A 20,470-nucleotide genomic window follows, 5' to 3' on the forward strand; every position below is an offset into this window, starting at 1 on the left:
GTTATTTTTTGGATTAGTTTAAATTCGGTACTATTGTAATTCAAGAATTTGGATACCTCCAAATTTCCAAAAACTGAATATTCATCCGAATTTCAAGTCGAAACAAACTGCACATGTGTACAAATCACTGCGACTTAAAGTTGCAGCGACTTTAAAAAGGTGCCTTCACTACTTTGGTGTGACTTTGATCCAAAGAATGTAAAGTCGAATCAAAATCGCACCAAAAGTCACGTCAAAGTCACACTGGAAATTGGGGGACTTTGGAGTCACACTGGAAATTGGGGGACTTTGGAGTCACACTGGAAATTATGCGACTTGGGAGTCACACTGGAAATTGGGGGACTTTGGATTCACACTGGAAATTGGGCGACTTTGGAGTCACACTGGAAATTGGGGACTTTGGAGTCACATTGGAAATTGGGGGACTTTGGAGTCACATTGGAAATTGGGGGACTTTGGAGTCACACTGGAAATTGGGGGACTTTGGAGTCACACTGGAAATTGGGGACTTTGGAGTCACACTGGAAATTGGGGACTTTGGAGTCACACTGGAAATTGGGGGACTTTGGAGTCACACTGGAAATTGGGGACTTTGGAGTCACATTGGAAATTGGGGGACTTTGGAGTCACACTGGAAATTGGGGACTTTGGAGTCACATTGGAAATTGGGCGACTTTGGAGTCACACTGGAAATTGGGGACTTTGGAGTCACACTGGAAATTGGGGGACTTTGGAGTCACACTGGAAATTAGGGGACTTTGGAGTCACACTGGAAATTGGGGGACTTTGGAGTCACACTGGAAATTGGGGGACTTTGGAGTCACACTGGTGTGAACGGAGAAGGGATGTGGTTGGGTTGAGGTTTATATCTCCTGTACAGAATTGTGATTGGCCGGATTGGTGAATGGAATCTTCTTCTACACATTGATATTCTGTATGATGAGCGATGTTGTCGTTGTTGTGTGTTCACAGACTCTGCCGGAGGTGTGCTCTGAGCAGGATGAGCTGGATTTCCTGATGGAGGCGCTCATCATCAGGTGAGACTACACTGGGGGCTGTCAATGTATGAGCTATGGGGGGGGGGGCTCTAATGTGGCCCCTGACATCACCAAAGGGCCACACACATGTTCAATATGATATATATATACACAGCTACAAATACTCTTTATTCAGAGTATAGCATTAAATCAGTTAAACTCCTGGGATATTGATCTGGTCAGTTAAGTAGCAGAGGGGGTTGTTAATCAGTTTCAGCTGCTTTGGTGTTAATGAAATGAACACAAGATGCACTAGATGGGCAACAATGAGACGACCTCCAAAACAGGAATGGTTTTACAGGTGGAGGCCACTGACATTTTTTTCCCTACTCATCTTTTCTGACTGTTTTTCACTACTTTTGCAATTGGCCGGGGTCAGCGTCACAGCTTGCAGCACATTTTACAATCTCAGTTTATTTTACTTATTCATTGTTCATATATTATTCATCATAATCCATGTATCATATTAAATACTGTGTATATATATATTATTAGAACCTTATTAAATATATCATATTTTATTCGTTTATTAATATCATATATTATATACTATATATATATATATATATATCATTAGAACCTTATATTATATACTGTGTGTGTATATATATATATATATATATATATATATATACATACACAGTATCTCACAAAAGTCAGTACACCCCTCCCATTTATGTAAATATTTTATTCTATCTTTTCATGTGACAACACTGAAGAAATGACACTTTGCTACAATGTAAAGTAGTGAGTGTACAGCTTGTATAACAGTGTAAATTTGCTGTCCCCTCAAAATAACTCCACACACAGCCATTCAGGGCTGTCTTTAACACAGGACAAAAGGGGCAGCTGCCCCGGGTCCAGTCATTGTTGTGGGGCCCAAAGCAGCTGCCCCTTGAGCCCCCAAATAGTTGATAAGTGGATTTAGGAGGGCCCAAGAAAATTTTTGCCCAGGGTCCAATCAATATTAAAGACGGCCCTGAAGCCATTAATGTCTAAACCGCTGGCAACAAAAGTAAGTACACCCCTAAGTGACAATGTCCAAATTGGGCCCAAAGTGCCAATATTTTGTGTGGCCACCATTATTTTGCAGAACTGCCTTAACCCTCTTGGGCATGGAGTTCACCAGAGCTTCACAGGTTGCCACTGGAGTCCTCTTCCCCTCCTCCATGATGACATCACAGAGCTGGTGGATGTTAGAGACCTTGCGCTCCTCCACCTTCTGTTTGAGGATGCCCCACAGATGCTTAATAGGGTCTAGGTCTGGAGACATGCTTGGCCAGTCCATCTCCTTTACCCTCAGCTTCTTTAGCAAGGCAGTGGTCATCTTGGAGGTGTTTGGGGTCGTTATCATGCTGGAATTCTGCCCTGCGGCCCAGTCTCTGAAGGGAGGGGATCATGCTCTGCTTCAGTATGTCACAGTACATGTTGGCATTCATGGTTCCCTCAATGAACTGTAGCTCCCCAGTGCCGGCAGCACTCATACTTCTATTTCCCAAACACAAGCTCTGGATATGACGCTGAGCACGTGCACTCAACCTCTTTGGTCGACCATGGCGAGGCCTGTTCTGAGTGGAACCTGTCCTGTTAAACTGCTGTATGGTCTCGGCCACAGTGCTGCAGCTCAGTTTCAGGGTCTTGGCAATCTTCTTATAGCCTAGGCCATCTTTATGTAGAGCAACAATTCTTTTTTTCAGATCCTCAGAGAGTTCTTTGCCATGAGGTGCCATGTAGAACTTCCAGTGACCAGTATGAGAGAGTGAGAGCGATAACACCAAATCTAACACACCTGCTCCCCATTCACACCTGAGACCTTGTAACACTAACGAGTCACATGACACCGGGGAGGGAAAATGGCTAATTGGGCCCAATTTGCACATTTTCACTTAGGGGTGTACTGACTTTTATTGCCAGTGGTTTAGACATGAGTGTGTTGAGTTATTTTGAGGGGACAGTAAATTTACACTGTTATACAAGCTGTACACTCACTACTTTACATTGTAGCAAAGTGTCATTTCTTCAGTGTTGTCACATGAAAAGATAGAATAAAATATTTACAAAAATGTGAGGGGAGTACTTACTTTTGTGAGATACTGTGTGTATTTATATATATATATATACTGTATTTTCTGGCGTATAAGACTACTTTTGAACCTCAAAAAAATCCCCCAAAAATGGGAGGTCGTCTTATACGCCGAGTATAATATCTCCAAGGTAACCTAAGTATAAGTATTACCGGTAGATCATGTAATAGGGGGGTCGTCTTATACGCCGGAAAATACGGTATATATATATATATATATATAAATATATATATATATATATTATATTCTTATTATACATATCATATATTATTAATTTATTAATACCATATATTTATATATATATACTGTATATACACACACACAGTTCCAAAAAATTAAAGGAGGACTTTTTAATCAGAGTATCCCATCAAGTCAATTAAACTCCTGGGTTATTGATCTGGTAAGTTAAGTAGCGGAGGGGGTTGTTAATCAGTTTCAGCTGCTTTGGTGTTAATGAAATTAACAAGATGCACTAGATGGGCAACGATGAGATGACCTCCAAAACGGGAATGGTTTTACAGGTGGAGGCCACTGACATGTTTTTCCCTACTCATCTTTTCTGATGGTTTTTCACTAGTTTTGCATTTGGCTGGGGTCAGTGTCACTACTGGTAGTATGAGGCCCTACCTGGACCCTATAGAGGGGGGTCAGTGTCACTACTGGTAGTATGAGGCCCTACCTGGACCCTATAGAGGGGGGTCAGTGTCACTACTGGTAGAATGAGGCCATACCTGGACCCTATAGAGGTCACACAGGCAGTCCAACTCCTCCAGGATGGCTCATCAATACGTTTCATTGCCAGAAGGTTTGCTGTGTCTCCCAGCACAGTCTCAGGAGCATGGAGGAGATTCCAGGAGACAGGCAGTTACTCTAGGAGAGCTGGGCAGGGCCATAGAAGGTCCTTAACCCATCATCAGGACCGGTATCTGCTCCTTTGTGCAAGGAGGAACAGGATGAGCGCTGCCAGAGCCCTACAAAATGACCTCCAGCAGACACTGGTGTGAATGTCTCTGACCGAACAATCAGAAACAGACTTCATGAGGGTGGTCTGAGGGCCCGATATCCTCTAGTGGGCCCTGTACTCACTGCCTGACACTGTGGAGGTCGATTGGCATTTGCCATTGAACACCAGAATTGGCAGCTCCTCCACTGGCACCCTGTGCTTTTCACAGATGAGAGCAGAGTTCACCCTGAGCACATGTGACAGACGTGAAAGAGTCTGGAGAAGCCGTGGAGAACGTTATGCTGCCTGTAACATCGCTCAGCATGAGCGGTTTGGTGGTGGGTCAGTGATGGTCTGGGGAGACATATCTATAGAGGAACAGGTTAGACAATGGCACCCTGACATTAGATAACGGGATGAAATCCTTGGATCCATTGTCAGACCCTACACTGGGGCAGAGGGTCCTGGATTCCTCCTGGTGCACAACAATACCCGGCCCCATGTGGTGAGAGTATGCAGCCAGTTCCTGGAGGATGAAGGAATAGATACAATTGGATGGCCCCCTATGCTCGCCTGACCTAAATCCAATAGAACACCTCTGGTATTTCAGAAAAAAAATCTGCATTACAGCCACTAGATGGGGCTGATGATACAAGGAAATAAGTTTTACTCCTCAGCTTCATCTAGTGGCCATAATGTGGTATTTTTTTCTGATTGAGGAATTTCAAGGAAAAAAAATCTGCATTAAAAAAGAACTATAGGCACAACTTTTTTTTTTTCATGGATAGTGTAAAGGAGGGTTATAACCCCTATCAGATTTGTTTTTCGCCATCTTTGTCCTATTGCGGAGATTTCCCTTCACTTTGTGTCTTATAGCCAACACAGGAAGTGAGAGGAAATCCCTGCAAATTATCCCCCCCGGCCACCAGAACCAGAGTCTCCATTGGAAGACTTCCCATCTAATACTTTTCTGGGGACAACCCAAAATTTGGGATTTTCTTTTTATTTTCTCTTTTAATGATAATGGTAAACAGGATAAATAGAGGGGGGGGGGGGTGGAATCTCCGTAACGGGGGCACAGACAGCAATAAAAACTGACAGGGGTTCTAATACCTTTGCACTCTATCCAAAAGTAATAAAAATAAGTTTTACATGTTGTTATACTTTAAGGCCACTAGATGGGGCTGACTATCACAGCAAAAAAACAAAACAAAAGAGTGTGCTCATCTGATCCATCTTATCTGCTCCATCTAGTGGCTATAATGTGGTATTTTTCTGATAGAGGAAACAAAATCAGCATTATGGCCACTAGAAACAACAACTCTGCAATAGTAAAGAAAAAAAAAAATATATACAGCTCTGTACAGGGCTCTGTGCCCTTGTGAATGAGTCATATGGCTATATTCTCTGCAGATCATACATGTGAATCAGGAAAATACCACACCAAGGCCACTAGATGGTGCTATAATAGGAAATAAGAATACTCCTCCCCTCCATCTAGTGGCCATAATGTGGTATTTTTCTGATAAAGTTATTTCAGGAACAAAAATCTGCATTACGGCCACTAGATGGTGCTGACTATCACAGAAAAAACAAAGTGTGCTCATCTGCTCCATCTAGTGGCTATAATGTGGTATTGTGTATTGTGGTATGTAATTATATAGAGTTATTTCAGAAAAAAAAATCTACGATATGACTCTGCAGGAGTAAATAAATATATATAAATAAAAGAAACATACAGCTTTGCACAGGGTTTAATGCCCTTGTGAATGAGCCATATGGCTGTATTCTCTGCAGATCAAACATGTGAATCAGGAAAATACCACATCAAGACCACTAGATGGTGCTATAATAGGAAATAAGAATACTCCTCCGCTCCATCTAGTGGCAACAATCTGGTATTTTTCTGATAAAGTTATTTCAGGAACAAAAATCTGCATTACGGCCACTAGATGGTGCTGATTATCGCAGAAAAAAAAACAGTGTGCTCATCTGCTCCATCTAGTGGCTATAATGTGGTATTTTTCTGATAGTTATTTCAGGAAAAAAAATCTACATTATGGCCACTAGAAACAACAACTATGCAGGAGTAAAAAAAAAAAGAGAAGCATACAGCTCTGCACAGGGCTTAATGCCCTTGTGAATGAGTCATATTGCTATATTCTCTGCAGATCAAACATGTGAATCAGGACAATACCACATCAAGGCCACTAGATGGTGCTGACTATGATAAGAAGTAAGAATACCCCTCAGCTCCATCTAGTGGCCACAATCTGGTATTTTTCTAATAAAGTTATTTCAGGCCACTAGATGGTGCTGACTATCACAGCAAAAAAAATAAAAAATAGTGTGCTCTTCTGCTCCATCTAGTGGCTGTAATGTGGTATCTTTAAGATAGAGTTATTTCAGAAAAAAAATAAAAAATCTGCAATATGGCCACTAGAAACAACAACTCTGCAGTAGTAAAAAAAAAAAAAAAGAAAGAAAGAAACATACAGCTCTGCACAGGGCTTAATGCCCTTGTGAATGAGCCATATGGCTGTATTCTCTGCAGATCGAACATGTGAATCAGGAAAATACCACATCAAGGCCACTAGATGGTGTTGACTATCATAGAAATTCAAATTACTCCTCAGCTCCATCATCCTCCATTGCATTACGGCCACTAAGTATACTCCTCAGCTCCATCTATTGGTCATATTTTCACATACACAGTTATTTGTTTTATTTTCACATGTTCACTCTGCAGAGAATATAGTCTTACACAATCACCCTGCTCAGGAAAATGGCCCATTATGGCCAGTAGAAGTAGCTGATGAGCATACGTATTTTCTATGATAGCACCATCTTCTGGCCATGACGTGGTATTTTCCTGATTGACATGTTCAATCTGCAGAGAACATGGCCTTATGGCTTATTTACACAATCACTCATCTCAGTAAATAGCCACATTATGGCCACTAGATGGGGATGATGAGCATACTTGTTTTCTATAATAGCCAGCACCATCTAGTGGACATGATGCTGTATTTTCCTGATTCACATGTTCGATCTACAGAGAATATATTCTTTGGCTCGTTTACACAATCGCTCAGCTCAGGAAATTGCCACATTATGGCCACTAGATGGAAATGATGAGCATACTTGTTTTCTATATTAGTCAGCACCATCTAGTGGACATGATGCTGTATTTTCCTGATTCACATGTTTAATCAGCTGAGAATGTAGCCTTTGGCTCATTTACACAATCGCCCAGCTCAGGAAAATGCTGCATTATGGCCACTAGATGGAGCTGATGAGCACGCTTATTTTCTATGATAGTCAGCACCATCTAGTGGCCATGATGTTGTATTTGCCTGATTTACCTGTTTGATCTGCAGAGAATATAACCTTATGGCTCATTCCCATGGGTATTTGGTCCTGTGCAGAGCTGTTTGTTTACATTGGTTTTTACTGCTGCAGTGTAGCAGGCAGGCAGCTCCTAGAAAATGAATGGGTATGCACTGGCTGTATGGACTGGTTTGATGGGTGCACAGGGAATGGGTGGAAAGACTCAAACGCAGACACCCCTACATACAATGCATCCGGAAAGTATTCACAGCTTCACTTCTTCCACATTTTGTTATGTTACAGCCTTAATCCAAAATGAAATAAATTCATTATTTTTCTCAAAATTCTACAAACAATCCCCCATAATGACAACGTGAAAGAAGTTTGTTTGAAATCTTTGCAAATTTAATAAAAACAAATAAAATCACATGTACATAAGTATTCACACCCTTTGCCATGACACTCAAAATTGAGCTCAGGAGCATTCTGTTTCCACTGATCATCCTTGAGATGTTTATACAACTTGATTGGAGTCCCCCTGTGGTAAATTCAGTTGATTGGACATGATTTGGAAAGGCACACAACTGTCTATATAAGGTCCCACAGTGCATGTCAGAGCACAAACCAAGCCAAGGAACTGTCTGTAGACCTCTGAGACAGGATTGTATGAAGGCACAGATCGGGGGAGGGGTACAGAAACATTTCTGCAGCATTGAAGGTCCCATTGAGCACAGTGGCCTCCATCATCTGTAAATGGAAGAAGTTTGGAACCACCAGGACTCTTCCTAGAGAGGGCCGCCTGGCCAAACTGACCAATCGGGGGAGAAGAGTCTTAGTCAGGGAGGTGATCAGGAAACCCGGTGGTCACACTGACAGAGCTCCAGTGTTTCTCTGTAGAGAGAGGAGAACCTTCCAGAAGAACAACCATCTCTGCAGCACTCCACCAATCAGGCCTGTATGGCTGTGGCCAGATGGAAGCCACTCCTCAGTAAAAGGCACATGACAGCCCACCTGGAATTTGTCAAAAGGCACCTGAAGGACTCTCAGACCATGAGAAACAAAATTTTCTGGTCTGATGAAACAAAGATTGAACTCTTTGGCCTGAATGGCAAGCATCATGTCTGGAGGAAACCAGGCACCGCTCATCACCTGGCCAATACCATCCCTACTGTGAAGCATGGTGATGGCAGCGTCATGCTGTGGGGATGTTCTTTCAGTGACAGGAACTGGGAGACTAGTCAGGATGGAGGGAAAGATGAATGCAGCAATGTACAGAGACATCCTTGATGAAAACCTGCTGCAGAGCGCTCTGGACCTCAGACTGGGGTGAAGGTTCATCTTCCAACAGGACAACGACCCTAAGCACACAGCCAAGATAACAAAGGAGTGGCTACAGGAGAACTCTGTGAATGTCCTAGGAGTGGCCCAGCCAGAGCCCAGACTTGAACCCGATTGAACATCTCTGGAGAGATCTGAAAATGGCTGCGCATCGACCCTCCCCCATCCAACCTGATGGAGCTTGAGAGGTCCTGCAATGAAGAATGGGAGAAACTGCCCAATATAGGTGTGCCAAGCTTGTAGCATCATACTCAGAAATACTGGAGGCTGTAATTGGTGCCAGAGGAGCTTCACCAAAGTATTGAGCAAAGGGTGTGAATACTTAAGTACATGGGATTTTTTCCTTTTTTATTTTTAATAAATTTGCAAAGATTTCAAACAAACTTCTTTCACTTTGTCATTATGGGGGATCGTTTGTAGAATTTTGAGGAAAATAATGAATTTAATCCATTTTGGAATAAGGCTGTAACATAACAAAATGTGGAAAAAGTGAAGCTTTGTGAATACTTTCCGGATTTACTGTACCTGTCACACTTGGTCATGGAAGAGAGTCTGTACCGTTCATGTATACCCATTGGCTGATGGGTGAAAAGAGCTTCTGCAACCCTTCAGAAACCATTTAAGGCCCATATATACCCTTCCCTGTCCCCAAGTTCCATGCAAGCTCCACATTCCCCTCACCCCACTGCTGACCACTTTTATGTGGTCAACCATTGATTATCTTTATTTGTTGTTGGGGAATCTTTCTGTTTGATGACTGTCTCTGTTACTGAAAGTTATTATAAATGATAAAATGTGGTTGGGTGACCCATGTCCTTCTCTCTTCCCAGTAAATTCAACCACCAGAATATTGTGCGTTGCATTGGGGTCAGTCTGCAGGCTCTGCCGAGATTCATTCTGCTGGAACTCATGGCTGGAGGAGATCTGAAGTCCTTCCTGCGACAGACACGGCCCAGAGTGGTGAGAGGAGCAGACTAATAATTGTTTCATTGTGTCCAACGTATATATATAAGTATATACAGCACATTATGAGGGTCTGAACAACCCCCCCCCCCTCCTTTTCCAACACACACCATCCTTCATCAGGGTCTTCTCTTCCCAGATATTCTACTTCCCTCTGTATAGTCAATGGGATACAGGTTGAGCTGATGGTGATTGGTAGAGCCCTGAGGAGGATAGTGAGGAGATTTCAGCTGGTTAAACCTGTATTCCACTGATTATCGTAAGGGTGAGGGTCGGTTCTGTACGAGAGTTAAAGCGGTTGTACACCCGAAAATTAAAAAAAAAAAAAAAACCCTGCAAGACAAAGGCATAATGAGCTAGTATGCATCGCATACTAGCTCATTATGTATTACTTACCTTAGAACGAAGCCCCGACACGGACCCCCGGTCATCGCTGCGGGCGCTGCCATGATCCCTCTGCGTCTCTTCCGGGTTCGGCGGCTCCGGCGCTGTGATTGGCCGGAGCCGCGGGAGTGATTTTCCGGCAAGCTCCCGGCAAGCAAAACTGAAGGTCCCCCGGACCTTCAGAGCGCATGCGCCGCTCGCATGAGCGGCTGAATGCACTGCATATATCTCCTAAACCGTGCCGGTTTAGGAGATATTAATTGTACCTACAGGTAAGCCTTATTATAGGCTTACCTGTAGGTAAAAGTGTCAAAAAGCGGGATACTACCGCTTTAAGGTTACCATGAGGATTTTAATTAGTATATAAGGATTTGCCTTGGCAAGAGGGTTAAAGTTCACATGAAGGTTATGGTTAACATCAGAGAGTTAGTGTGAGGGGAAGAGTAATAATTAGGCTTCCCAATTGTTCCTCTTCTCTTCCCAGATGTCCCGCTTCTCTCAGCACATGTGCCTCTTCTCTTCCCTGATGTTTATCTTCTTTTCCCACATTCCTCTTCTCCTCCCACATGTTCCACTTCTCTTCCCCGATCTTCATCTCCTCTTCCCAAATTTCCCTCTCCTCTTCCCAGAAGTCCCTCTCCTGTTCCCAAATGCTTCTCTTCTTTTCCCAGATGTCCCTTTCCTCTTCCTACATGTTCCTCCTGTCTTCCCTAATGTTCCTGTTCTCCTCCCAGATGTCCCTCTCCTTTTCTACATGTTCCTCTTCTCTTACCTAAAGTTCCTCTTCTCTCCCCACACGTTCCGCTTCTCTCCTCACATGTTTCTCTTCTCTCCCCACACGCTCCTCTTCTCTCCCCACACGCTCCTCTTCTCTCCCCACACGTTCCGCTTCTCTCCTCACACGTTCCGCTTCTCTCCTCACATGTTTCTCTTCTCTCTCCACACGCTCCTCTTCTCTCCCCACACGTTCCTCTTCTCTCCTCACACGTTCCGCTTTTCTCCTCACATGTTCCGCTTCTCTCCTCACATGTTCCGCTTCTCTCCTCACACGTTCCGCTTCTCTCCTCACATGTTCCGCTTCTCTCCTCACACGTTCCGCTTCTCTCCCCACACGTTCCTCTTCTCTCCTCACACGTTCCTCTTCTCTCCCCACACGTTCCGCTTCTCTCCTCTCATGTTTCTCTTCTCTCCCCACACGCTCCTCTTCTCTCCCCACACGTTCCTCTTCTCTCCCCACATGTTCCGCTTCTCTCCCCACACGCTCCTCTTCTCTCCCCACACGCTCCTCTTCTCTCCTCACGTGTTCCGCTTCTCTTCCCACATGTTCCGCTTCTCTCCTCACATGTTCCTCTTCTCTCCCCACACGTTCCTCTTCTCTCCTCACATGTTCCTCTTTTCTTCCCTGATGTCTCTCTTCTTTTCCCACGTTCCTCTTTTCTTCTCATATGTTCCTCTTCTCTTCCAAGATGTGCCTTTTCTCCTCCCTGATCTTCCTCTTCTCTTCCCTAATATTCCTCTCCTCTTCCCAAATGCTTCTCTTCTTTTCCCAGATGTCCCTTTCCTCTTCCTACATGTTCCTCCTATCTTCCCTACTGTTCCTGTTCTCCTCCCAGATGTCCCTCTCCTTTGCTACATGTTCCTCTTCTCTTACCTAAAGTTCCTCTTTTCTTCCCCGATGTTCCTCTGTCCTTCACAGATTTTCCCTCTGCTCTTCTCAGACAATCCTCATTTCCTCTCGGATTTTCCTCTCCTCTTCCCTGATGTTCCTCTTCTTTTCACAGACAATCATCATTTCTCCCCAGATGCTCCTCTTCTCTTCCCAGATATTTTTACAGACGTTCTTCATATCTTCCCACATATTCCAGTTGTCTTCTCAGGCATTCCTCTTCTTTTTCTAGATATTCCTTTTCTCTTCCAAGACATCCCCTTTCTCTTCCCAAATGTTCCTCTCTCTTCTGCATAGTTCAGGTTCTCTTTAAGGTCATTTTAGAGGTCTATTAGACTCTTGGGGGTTGATTTACTAAAACTGGAAGTGAAAAATCTGGTGCAGCTGTGCATGGTAGCCAATTAACTTCTATTTTCATCTTACTCAATTAAGCTTTGACAATAAAACCTGGAGGCTGATTCATTTCTATGCACAGCTGCACCACATTTTGCGCACTCAAGTTTTAGTAAATCAACCCCTGTATGTCTCCTCTGCACCCTGTTGAAGCTAGTGGAACACAGACTCTAAACTAAGAAGTGCTTTGCACCTCCAGGGTAATTCTAACCAGTGGAGATCCATTTCTGACAGACGCCATGGAGGTCCCCAGGACCCAGGTAGAACAGGTGAGTCCGAAAAAACATTGTGGAGGAAGGGGAGTCAGAAAAGGGTTTCTGACACCCTCCTAGCAGTGTTGAGGCAATCACTTCTAAAAGAAAGCCTGCAGCTGGGACTAAGCAATTACCTGGCTTATAGTTTACACTAGACATTAAGCCCGTTAAATTAACGGGCGCTAGAATATGTATATAATGATACAATGTGGCAGTATATGTCAGTGATATCATGTATAGTGTGGAGGGATCATGGTATATGTCGGTGATATTCCCGGAAGTGCTGTGCTGTGTGTGCATGCCCGGTAGGGGGCGGTGCAGGGCCTGGCTCCTCCCCCAGATTGTAGATGGATGTCGGGTGTGCAGGCCAGTGTCCTGCCAAAAACTCCAACCTGCCGAAATCTCCAACCACGTTATTTCCGGTGAGTGTACCCTGGGAATAATTGGAGATTTCGAGCACTTGGTGTTTTCACACAACACCGGCAGCCTATACCCCCGAGTACATGGTATAATTAGTGCAGATTCTTACACCGCCCGCTAGTAACCAAACACATGACCGCCTCCAAGGCGGCGACAACTACCGGGCGGAGTAAGAATCTGCACTAATTATACCATGTACTCGGGGGTATAGGCTGCCGGTGTTTTGTGAAAACACCAAGTGCTCGAAAACTCCAATTATTCCCAGTTCTCTCTCTCCCTCTCTCTCTCCCTCTCTCATCCCTCTCTCTCTCATCCGTCTCTCTCTCTCATCCCTCTCTCATCCCTCTCTTATCCCTCTCTCTCTCTCATCCCTCTCTCTCATCCCTCTCTCTCTCATATCTCTCTCTCTCTCATATCTCTCTCTCTCTCATATCTCTCTCTCTCTCATCCCTCCCTCTCTCTCTCTCTCATCCCTCCCTCTCTCTCTTTCTCATCCCTCCCTCTCTCTCTCTCATCCCTCCCTCTCTCTCTCATCCCTCTCTCTCTCTTTCTCATCATTCTCACCCCCCCTCTCTCTCTCTCTCTCTCTCTCATCCCTCTCTCTAATCTCTCTCTCTCTCTCTCTCATCCCTCTCTCTCTCATCCCTCTCTCTCTCATCCCTCTCTCTCTCATCCCTCTCTCTCTCTCTCTCTCTCTCTCTCTCTCTCTCTCATCCCTCTCTCTCTCTCATCCCCCCCTCTCTCTCTCTCTCTCTCTCTCATCTCTCTCTCTCTCTCTCTCTCTCATCCATCTCTCTCTCTCTCTCTCTCATCCCTCTCTCTCTCTCTCTCTCATCCCTCTCTCTCTCTCTCTCTCTCATCCCTCTCTCTCTCTCTCTCTCTCTCTCTCTCTCTCTCTCTCATCCCTCTCTCTCTCTCTCTCTCTCTCATCCCTCTCTCCCTCTCTCTCATCCCTCTCTCTCTCTCTATCTCATCCCCCTCTCTCTCTCTCTATCTCATCTCTCTCTCATCCCTCTCTCTCTCTCTCATCCCACTGCCGGTCCTCGTTCAGGGTGTAGACCTTCACCCGCCGTAGGGTGTCCGTCATCCTGGGCGCCACGTGCAGGCCCGATCCCCGGGCTCTCCTAAAGGCCGCGGGCCGGCCGCAGTCTCCGCACTCCGGGGGTGGCAGTGTCCACAGATTGGAATGCCAGCCAATCCTGAGGAGGAAGTGAAGTGGGCGGGGATCCGTGGGGCACATGCGCAGTAGTGCAATTCCACGGACACAGGGGCGGACGCAGAGACACATGGGTTTTATTAATATAGATTAAAGCTAGGGTGATGATCAGCTAATATAGCTAATATCTATCTATCTATCTGATTAAAAGTTGTATGAATTCAGTGTATGTAGTAGGGGATGTTGTAGTAGTAGTAGTAATAGTAGTGGTTGTAGTAGTAGTAGTGTGTGGTCATCTGCGTGTAACAGGTGAAGCCCAGTATTGTCTCTGGCTGTTCTCTCTGGATCATACAGTACATGGTTAATAATGACTGGCAGCTGGGTAAAATTTTGCTTTCTATCAAGTGTCATTATTTATTGAAAAGTGCTGTCAGTAGAGGCTCAGAGGTAGTTATTAGGCTTTATGTAATTGACATGGCACAGTGTTGTCTGCCATGAGAACATTTATTAGCTCCTGCAAGTCGTACTTCTACAGAGCTCTCCACTAAATGCCACTGATCCCTATAGAGCCAGAGCTCTCCATGGATCCCTGTACAGCCAGAGCTCTCCATTGCCTGTCTATGGGCGTTCACTGAGCTGTCCGAGGTGCTGAAGCTCCTTCATTGCCTCCGCAGGACAGACACTTGGGCGCCCCGTGCAGGCCCGATCCCCGTGTTCTCCTAAAGGCCGCGGGCCGGCCGCATTCTCTGCACTCCGGGGGGGGGGTTGTGGCAGTCTCCACAGATCGGAACGCCAGCCGACTGAGGAGGAAGTGAAGTGGGCGGGGATCCGTGAGGCACATGCGCAGTAGCGCATTTCCACGGACACAGGGAAAGCGGACGCAGGGACACTTGCGTTTTATTAATATAGATGCCTGCACCACTACGACTGTAACCTTCCACCGACAACAGGAAAAGAGGTCAACCTAAGTTTTCCTTATACATGGAATTATTACATTCATTGTACATATAGGCTAGACCAGGGAACTCCAAACTACGGCCCTCCAGCTGTTGTGGAACTACACATCCCATGAGGCATTGTAAAACTCTGACATTCACAGACATAACTAGGCATGATGGGAATTGTAGTTGCTGAACAACTGGAGGACCATCGTTTGGAGACCCCTGGGCTAAACTATTCCAGTCAACAGGGAGCACAAATTTTGCTGCTTGTAGAACAACAGGTGAGACTCAGCAGACCTATGCAGAGGGACCACTGCTTTTCCGACATGTTCTTCTTCTCTTCCCACATATTCCTCTTCTCTTCCCTAATGTTCCTCTTCTCTTCCCAGATGTTCCTCTTCTCTTCCCTAATGTCCCTCTCATTTTCCTAGATGTTCCTCCTCTCTTCCTACATGTTCCTCTTCTCTTCCCTAACGTTCTTCTTCTCTCCCCAGATGTTCATCTTCTTTTCCTACATGTTCCTCTTCTCTTCCCTAATGTTCCTCTTCTTCTTTTCCTAGATGTTTTCTTCTCTTCCCACATGTTCCTCTTCTCTTCCCACATGTTCCTCCTCTATTCCCACATGTTCCTCTTCTCTTCCCACATGTTTCTCTTCTCTTCCCACATGTTCCTCTTCTCTTCCCACATGTTCTTCTTCTCTTCCCACATGTTCCTCTTCTCTTCCCACATGTTCCTCTTCTCTTCCCAATTGTTCCTCTTCTCTTCCCACATGTTTCTCTTCTTTTCTCACATTCCTCTTCTCTTCTCAGGCAATCCTCATTTCTTCTCAGATTTTCCTTTCCTCTTCCCTGATGTTCCTCTTCTCTTCCCAATTGTTCCTCTTCTCTTCCCACATATTCTTCTTCTCTTCCCACATGTTCCTCTTCTCTTCCCACATGTTTCTCTTCTCTTCCCACATGTTCCTCTTCTCTTCCCACATGTTCCTCTTCTCTCCCCACATGTTCCTCTTCTCTTCCCACATGTTTCTCTTCTCTTCCCACATATTCTTCTTCTCTTCCCACATGTTCCTCTTCTCTTCCCACATGTTTCTCTTCTCTTCCCACATGTTTCTCTTCTCTTCCCACATGTTCCTCTTCTCTTCCCACATGTTCCTCTTCTCTCCCCACATGTTCCTCTTCTGTTCCCACATGTTTCTCTTCTCTTCCCACATGTTCCTCTTCTCTTCCCAATTGTTCCTCTTCTCTTCCCACATGTTCCTCTTCTCTTCCCACATGTTTCTCTTCTCTTCCCACATGTTTCTCTTCTCTTCCCACATGTTCCTCTTCTCTTCCCACATGTTCCTCTTCTGTTCCCACATGTTTCTCTTATTTTCTCACATTCCTCTTCTCTTCTCAGGCAATCCTCATTTCTTCTCAGATTTTCCTTTCCTCTTCCCTGATGTTCCTCTTCTCTTCCCAATTGTTCCTCTTCTCTTCCCACGTGTTCCTCTTCTCTTCCCACATGTTTCTCTTCTCTTCCCACATGTTTCTCTTCTCTTCCCACATGTTCCTCTTCTCTTCCCACATATTCTTCTTCTCTTCCCACATGTTTCTCTTCTCTTCCCACATGTTCCTCTTCTCTTCCCACATGTTTCTCTTCTCTTCCTACATGTTCCTCTTCTCTTCCCACATGTTCCTCTTCTCTTCCCACATATTCTTCTTCTCTTCCCACATGTTTCTCTTCTCTTCCCACATGTTCCTCTTCTCTTCCCACATATTCTTCTTCTCTTCCCACATGTTCCTCTTCTCTTCCCACATGTTCCTCTTCTCTTCCCACATGTTTCTCTTCTCTTCCCACATGTTTCTCTTCTCTTCCCACATGTTCCTCTTCTCTTCCCACATATTCTTCTTCTCTTCCCACATGTTTCTCTTCTCTTCCCACATGTTCCTCTTCTCTTCCCACATGTTTCTCTTCTCTTCCCACATGTTCCTCTTCTCTTCCCACATATTCTTCTTCTCTTCCCACATGTTTCTCTTCTCTTCCTACATGTTCCTCTTCTCTTCCCACATGTTTCTCTTCTCTTCCCACATATTCTTCTTCTCTTCCCACATATTCTTCTTCTCTTCCCACATGTTTCTCTTCTCTTCCCACATGTTCCTCTTCTCTTCCCACATGTTCCTCTTCTGTTCCCACATGTTTCTCTTCTCTTCCCACATGTTCCTCTTCTCTTCCCAATTGTTCCTCTTCTCTTCCCACATGTTTCTCTTCTCTTCCCACATATTCTTCTTCTCTTCCCACATATTCTTCTTCTCTTCCCACATGTTTCTCTTCTCTTCCCACATGTTCCTCTTCTCTTCCCACATGTTCCTCTTCTCTTCCCACATGTTCCTCTTCTCTTCCCAATTGTTCCTCTTCTCTTCCCACATGTTCCTCTTCTGTTCCCACATGTTTCTCTTCTTTTCTCACATTCCTCTTCTCTTCTCAGGCAATCCTCATTTCTTCTCAGATTTTCCTTTCCTCTTCCCTGATGTTCCTCTTCTCTTCCCAATTGTTCCTCTTCTCTTCCCACATGTTCCTCTTCTCTTCCCACATGTTTCTCTTCTCTTCCCACATGTTTCTCTTCTCTTCCCACATGTTCCTCTTCTCTTCCCACATATTCTTCTTCTCTTCCCACATGTTTCTCTTCTCTTCCCACATGTTCCTCTTCTCTTCCCACATGTTTCTCTTCTCTTCCTACATGTTCCTCTTCTCTTCCCACATGTTCCTCTTCTCTTCCCACATATTCTTCTTCTCTTCCCACATGTTTCTCTTCTCTTCCCACATGTTCCTCTTCTCTTCCCACATATTCTTCTTCTCTTCCCACATGTTCCTCTTCTCTTCCCACATGTTCCTCTTCTCTTCCCACATGTTTCTCTTCTCTTCCCACATGTTCCTCTTCTCTTCCCACATATTCTTCTTCTCTTCCCACATGTTTCTCTTCTCTTCCCACATGTTCCTCTTCTCTTCCCACATGTTTCTCTTCTCTTCCCACATGTTCCTCTTCTCTTCCCACATGTTCCTCTTCTCTTCCCACATATTCTTCTTCTCTTCCCACATGTTTCTCTTCTCTTCCTACATGTTCCTCTTCTCTTCCCACATGTTTCTCTTCTCTTCCCACATATTCTTCTTCTCTTCCCACATATTCTTCTTCTCTTCCCACATGTTTCTCTTCTCTTCCCACATGTTCCTCTTCTCTTCCCACATGTTCCTCTTCTGTTCCCACATGTTTCTCTTCTCTTCCCACATGTTCCTCTTCTCTTCCCAATTGTTCCTCTTCTCTTCCCACATGTTCCTCTTCTCTTCCCACATGTTCCTCTTCTCTTCCCACATGTTTCTCTTCTCTTCCCACATGTTCCTCTTCTCTTCCCACATGTTCCTCTTCTCTTCCCAATTGTTCCTCTTCTCTTCCCACATGTTCCTCTTCTCTTCCCACATGTTTCTCTTCTTTTCTCACATTCCTCTTCTCTTCTCAGGCAATCCTCATTTCTTCTCAGATTTTCCTTTCCTCTTCCCTGATGTTCCTCTTCTCTTCCCAATTGTTCCTCTTCTCTTCCCACATATTCTTCTTCTCTTCCCACATGTTCCTCTTCTCTTCCCACATGTTCCTCTTCTCTTCCCACATGTTCCTCTTCTCTCCCCACATGTTCCTCTTCTGTTCCCACATGTTTCTCTTCTCTTCCCACATGTTCCTCTTCTCTTCCCAATTGTTCCTCTTCTCTTCCCACATGTTCCTCTTCTCTTCCCAATTGTTCCTCTTCTCTTCCCACATGTTCCTCTTCTCTTCCCACATGTTTCTCTTCTCTTCCCACATGTTTCTCTTCTCTTCCCACATGTTCCTCTTCTCTTCCCACATGTTCCTCTTCTGTTCCCACATGTTTCTCTTCTTTTCTCACATTCCTCTTCTCTTCTCAGGCAATCCTCATTTCTTCTCAGATTTTCCTTTCCTCTTCCCTGATGTTCCTCTTCTCTTCCCAATTGTTCCTCTTCTCTTCCCACATGTTCCTCTTCTCTTCCCACATGTTTCTCTTCTCTTCCTACATGTTCCTCTTCTCTTCCCACATGTTCCTCTTCTCTTCCCACATGTTTCTCTTCTCTTCCCACATATTCTTCTTCTCTTCCCACATGTTTCTCTTCTCTTCCCACATGTTCCTCTTCTCTTCCCACATATTCTTCTTCTCTTCCCACATGTTCCTCTTCTCTTCCCACATGTTCCTCTTCTCTTCCCACATGTTTCTCTTCTCTTCCCACATGTTTCTCTTCTCTTCCCACATGTTCCTCTTCTCTTCCCACATATTCTTCTTCTCTTCCCACATGTTTCTCTTCTCTTCCCACATGTTCCTCTTCTCTTCCCACATGTTTCTCTTCTCTTCCCACATGTTCCTCTTCTCTTCCCACATGTTCCTCTTCTCTTCCCACATATTCTTCTTCTCTTCCCACATGTTTCTCTTCTCTTCCTACATGTTCCTCTTCTCTTCCCACATGTTTCTCTTCTCTTCCCACATATTCTTCTTCTCTTCCCACATATTCTTCTTCTCTTCCCACATGTTCCTCTTCTCTTCCCACATGTTCCTCTTCTGTTCCCACATGTTTCTCTTCTCTTCCCACATGTTCCTCTTCTCTTCCCAATTGTTCCTCTTCTCTTCCCACATGTTCCTCTTCTCTTCCCACATGTTCCTCTTCTCTTCCCACATGTTCCTCTTCTCTTCCCACATGTTTCTCTTCTCTTCCCACATGTTTCTCTTCTCTTCCCACATGTTCCTCTTCTCTTCCCAATTGTTCCTCTTCTCTTCCCACATGTTCCTCTTCTCTTCCCACATGTTTCTCTTCTCTTCCCACATGTTCCTCTTCTCTTCCCACATGTTCTTCTTCTCTTCCCAATTGTTCCTCTTCTCTTCCCACATGTTCCTCTTCTCTTCCCAATTGTTCCTCTTCTCTTCCCACATGTTCCTCTTCTCTTCCCACATGTTTCTCTTCTTTTCTCACATTCCTCTTTTCTTCTCAGGCAATCCTCATTTCTTCTCAGATTTTCCTTTCCTCTTCCCTGATGTTCCTCTTCTCTTCCCAATTGTTCCTATTCTCTTCCCACATATTCTTCTTCTCTTCCCACATGTTTCTCTTCTCTTCCTACATGTTCCTCTTCTCTTCCCACATGTTCCTCTTCTCTTCCCAATTGTTCCTCTTCTCTTCCCACATGTTCCTCTTCTCTTCCCAATTGTTCCTCTTCTCTTCCCACATGTTCCTCTTCTCTTCCCACATGTTTCTCTTCTCTTCCCACATGTTTCTCTTCTCTTCCCACATGTTCCTCTTCTCTTCCCACATGTTCCTCTTCTCTTCCCACATGTTCCTCTTCTCTTCCCACATGTTCCTCTTCTCTTCCCACATGTTTCTCTTCTTTTCTCACATTCCTCTTCTCTTCTCAGGCAATCCTCATTTCTTCTCAGATTTTCCTTTCCTCTTCCCTGATGTTCCTCTTCTCTTCCCAATTGTTCCTCTTCTCTTCCCACATGTTCCTCTTCTCTTCCCACATGTTTCTCTTCTCTTCC

At 44.7% G+C, this 20,470-nt stretch overlaps 1 protein-coding gene across 2 annotated transcripts in view; it reads left to right on the forward strand.

The window, feature by feature from the left end:
* LOC309549185 (ALK tyrosine kinase receptor-like) overlaps window positions 1-20,470 on the forward strand; it is a 1,241,121-nt gene that overhangs the window by 1,147,464 nt on the left and 73,187 nt on the right. For both annotated transcript variants that reach the window (XM_082249296.1, XM_082249297.1), the window contains 2 exons: window positions 973-1,037; window positions 9,563-9,692. In XM_082249296.1, the coding sequence (XP_082105422.1) occupies window positions 973-1,037; window positions 9,563-9,692 (195 nt within the window). The remainder of the gene's footprint in view (window positions 1-972; window positions 1,038-9,562; window positions 9,693-20,470) is intronic.

This window comes from Pelophylax lessonae, assembly GCF_965119305.1.
Source record: "Pelophylax lessonae genome assembly, chromosome: 3".
Classification (NCBI taxonomy): domain Eukaryota; kingdom Metazoa; phylum Chordata; class Amphibia; order Anura; family Ranidae; genus Pelophylax; species Pelophylax lessonae.